This window comes from Salmo trutta, chromosome 16 (assembly GCF_901001165.1).
Source record: "Salmo trutta chromosome 16, fSalTru1.1, whole genome shotgun sequence".
In the NCBI taxonomy this organism is placed as follows: domain Eukaryota; kingdom Metazoa; phylum Chordata; class Actinopteri; order Salmoniformes; family Salmonidae; genus Salmo; species Salmo trutta.
In genome coordinates, this window is record NC_042972.1 from 17513698 (window position 1) to 17518362 (window position 4665).

General features: G+C 40.7%; 1 protein-coding gene across 1 annotated transcript; it reads left to right on the forward strand.

The window, feature by feature from the left end:
- The first annotated feature begins 1572 nt into the window (after positions 1 to 1572).
- Positions 1573 to 4413, forward strand: LOC115149853 (D(1B) dopamine receptor-like). The gene has a single exon (XM_029692664.1). The coding sequence runs from the start codon at positions 1844 to 1846 to the stop codon at positions 3221 to 3223; it is 1380 nt and encodes a 459-aa protein (XP_029548524.1). The 5' UTR covers positions 1573 to 1843; the 3' UTR covers positions 3224 to 4413.
- Positions 4414 to 4665: the final 252 nt, after the last annotated feature.

A 4665-nucleotide genomic window follows, 5' to 3' on the forward strand; every position in this document is an offset into this window, starting at 1 on the left:
ATCAGAATGAGATACGTTGCAAAGGTTGTTGCCCAATTCAGAGCTTGCTATATTCAACTCTTCAATAAAGGTCAGCCAAAGTAAACTTAACGCATTTTTGTAATTTAGCCTAGTCCCATCGTTTGTTGAAATGGAATTCCCAAATTATTCCAAACCGTTTGTGACTATATTGTCTAAATATTTTACAAATGATACGCATATAGCCTATTAATTATCGGAATTATAACGTCGATCAATTTCAAATGCAGGGTATTATCTAAATGTATTTCATGCTTTATATTAGACTATTTGCATATGCTATATATTAGACTATTCGCATGTGCTAGCCTATTATGAATAATAGACATTTTAATTTACAATTTGTATACATTTTTGTCACTTATGACTTTGTATGCCTACAGGAAGAGGATAGGGTCTAACAAAGGCATTTGTATATAGGCTATATAAACGCTTACTCACTATTCAGGGAAGGTGTTAGTCAGTCAAAAAGAAAGATGACCATAGACACGATATTTCATGAATAAAATGAGTAAATACTGTCAGAATTTAACATAACATAACATAGCCTAGATTGTACTCGATTGAATTTGGCAGGACACAGAGATTATTTTGATGGTGCGTCAAAACGATTTGACAGGCATGTTGTCGACGCATCTAAAAATAAATGTGACGTTTAAATGCCGGAAACTGCCAAGAGGATATACTGCCCATGCAGATGTTAAAGTGAATTTTGTTATTGTGTCTATACTTACACGTAAAGATTGTGAGAGTGACTCACTTAGGATGTTAGTCTGGCCTACCTGCTGCAGTCTGCAGAAACCTGAAATTGAAATTTAACTCGCTCATTCCAAACGCGTACATAATTTGAGAGCTTGCTCAATTGCTCACAACGTAGGCTAGTGATTACCTTTATAAATGCAGAACTTCCTCACGTGCAATATTTATTTTAACACAGAAAACGTCTATTAACAGTATAATTTCATTCACAAAAGAAGACTTAATTCTCAAACATAGTGTCGTGTATAAAATTCGCATTCCTGAGGGAGAGTTGTTCCGAGCGCAATTTCAGCACCACGGACAGCACCACTTGATATACAGTAGTGATTCATTTTCCCCAAAGCAATAAAATGCTCTATAATTTGTTCACTGTTTATAGAAAAGTGTAGATTATATAAAACATTAATAAAAAAATGCAATCAGGCTTAATGTTTGCTAATTAAATTGTTGCTTTTGAAGGACCCGTGAATATAGAATAGAAGCCCACAACTGGAGTAGGCTATGAGGGTGCAAACTATAAATCAAATAGAATGCTCATTGTTAGCTTTCTACCAAGACAAGTAGATCCTCCATCCTTGAATGAGGTTATAGTTTGTAATTTAACTCATTCATTTTTTTTCACATCACTGTGATGGGGTGCAAGTGCGTGTTTCCACAACCGATGTATGTGTGTGGGTATAAGTGCGTGTGTGCGCGTTGGCTCAGGGGACTCCCCCCCCCCCCCTTCTCAAAACACTCACGAACTCAAAATATCTCCGACCAACAGTTTCAGTGCGGCTGCCTTACTTTGGCCAGGGAAGTCAGACGACACGAGAGGTAATAACATCCCGTCGCCAATGAGCGACGCGCTTACATTTTTGGGATTTCGCGCACCGAACGCCCAGTTCTGCTCAGCGTTGACCCAACACATTTGTTGCAAATTCCCTAAGCAATCTCAAATCTTTCGTTTGTATATTATTTCAAATAGAATGGCAGTTGAGGAGACGACAGAGCACCGTGAGTTGGTTTCTACTGCGTCCCCAGACGCGCATGAAGCCATGGACTGGCTTTCCACTTGAGAGGTCACATGGAGAACCCCGCGAAATACCTCTCAGTGCACGAGAGCCACTCCGTCCCGTTACCTCTTGGGGAGATTATGTGGAACTCGACCGAATCGGAGGCAACATCCAACGGTGGAAAGGAATTGGTCATCCGGACAGTGACGGGCTGTTTGCTCTCCCTGCTCATCCTGTGGACACTACTGGGAAACATTATGGTGTGCTCCGCCGTACTCCGAATTCGGCACTTGCGAAGTAAAGTGACCAACATTTTCATCGTTTCTTTGGCTGTGTCGGATTTATTCGTTGCAGTTCTGGTGATGCCATGGAAAGCTGTGGCCGAGGTGGCGGGGTATTGGCCGTTTGGTACTTTTTGTAATTACTGGGTGGCTTTTGATATCATGTGCTCAACTGCGTCCATCCTCAACCTCTGCATTATCAGCGTGGATAGATATTGGGCCATATCAAGTCCGTTCCGGTACGAGAGAAAAATGACCCAACGAGTTGCCTTCGTTATGATAAGCGTCACGTGGACGTTGTCTGTACTCATTTCATTCATACCAGTCCAACTGAACTGGCACAAAGCCAGCGAAGACGAAACAGTTGGAGTCCATAACGCCTCCGTGGGTGAAGTAGAAGAAAACTGTGACTCTAGCCTCAACAGAGAATACGCCATATCTTCATCTTTAATAAGTTTCTACATACCCGTAGCAATTATGATTGTGACATACACGAGAATATATCGGATTGCTCAGATCCAAATCAGGAGGATAGCTTCCCTAGAGCGCGCGGCGGAGCACGCGACAAGTTGCAGGACCAACAACAGACTCGAGTGCCAACACCACAATACCTTGAAAACATCTATTAAAAGGGAAACCAAAGTTTTAAAAACGTTATCGATCATTATGGGCGTCTTTGTGTGTTGTTGGTTACCTTTCTTTATTTTGAACTGCATAGTTCCATTCTGTGATAAACCACCGACTGACAAAGACGCAGGTCTTCCTTGCGTGAGCGAGACAACTTTTGACGTTTTTGTTTGGTTCGGCTGGACTAATTCATCCATGAATCCTATTATTTACGCTTTTAACGCAGAGTTCAGAAAAGCATTTGCCAGTCTGCTGGGTTGTCGTAATTTCTGCTCCAGAACACCCGTTGAAACTGTGAACATTAGCAACGAGCTGGTCTCTTACAACCAGGACACCCTTGTCCACAAAGAAATCGTGAATGCCTACGCCAATATGATCCCCAACGTGGTGGAATGCATTGAGCACGAGGACACGTTTGACAGGATATCACAGTTAACTCACAACAATGAAAATGCCACCGACTCTGTTTGTGACTTGGAAGACTGTGAGGCAGATATTAGCCTCGACAGGATGACACCATTCACCCCCAATGGTTTACATTGAATACACTTGTAACACCTCGTGCGTAAAAGGATGTATTGCTTCAATCAGATATTTGAGATGTGGTGTTGTTGTCCCATGCTGAAAAGTGACGTAAATTGGTGTCTTATTACATAAGAAAAGTCTATGTTTATTAATTTATACTAAGGTTATGGCTTCTAAGTTCTATGTATTCGGAGCAGCAGGTGTAATGCAACCAGTTGCTCTTATTGACACAGTGGGCTCAATTTGCGGTGAGGTACCCATTATTGAGTTCAGATATTATACTGCTTATCATTATCACGCACAATGACAGCGTGCCGGACTTTTACAGACTATGGAAAAGGAGCAAAGCCTTACAAGGCAGTGTAACCACGCACGTTCATCACATGCAGTTGTTTAAAACGCCTTATTTATTCTGGGAAAGAGTGCAATATAGTTTTGAAACAAGGGAAATGTTATAGGATTGTAATATGTTTAATTTAAATGAGGCCAAAATATTTAAAGTGCTGAATCATTCTCTCTCCCTCTCTTTCTCTGTGTATCTGTCTCTCTTTCTCTATCTATCCTGCTCTCTATGTGTCTGTCTGTCTGTCTGACTGTCTCTTTTTCTCTCGCTCTCCCTGCTCTGCTCGTACACAGACATAACTGCACAGCCCATTTGCGCACCCACACATTAGACAAAGCTTTCTCAATCGAATTATGCACATAGAGCAGGCTTGCTTGACTTTACCCATAATAAATCCACACCTATTCAAATCGAATTAGGAACTGTTGGAAACCTTAATTTGACTGATTATGGTGAACACCTGCTAAGTATGATAAGCTTAATTATTACTTAGCGGATGTTCTATTCTCTGTGTGATATTCTACCTCTTTATTTGGTGATAAAAATGGCCAAGATGCACAAATCCAACCTTCTCCATGCGCCAAAGTATGGCATCCATATTAGGATGTCCACCAGACACCATCCATTAAGTTAATTGACTTTATGCATCTCCCTCATAGCCAGTTATTGATAAACTTTTAAGATCACATATGTCTACAAATTAATCAACAATTCAGATCATGTGCAATGAGGTAATACAGAAACTTGGTGTGAAACTCCACAGTGGGACCATGGTCAGCTGGATGTAGCCTACATTTCACCTCAGCTAATGTCCATCTTTTGATAATGTACAAATGACAATGATATTGAATGTATACTGTCATTCAAACAGTGAAGTGTGTCACCATTTTGTAATAAAATGCTATCTAGCAGAGATTCCAGTTTATTCTAATGGTTCTTGTTGAATGAAAAGGGACACATCTACAGTGTCCATATTAGGACAGCCTCAGAGTCACAAGTAGTTAGTTAACTGTCAGAAGTACATTTCCAATCTAAAAAAGACAGACTTTGCTCAGACAAAATAACCCAGACGGAAATCTTCCAGACTTTTCTCCCAGCGTGCATCTGTAGAGTTTTT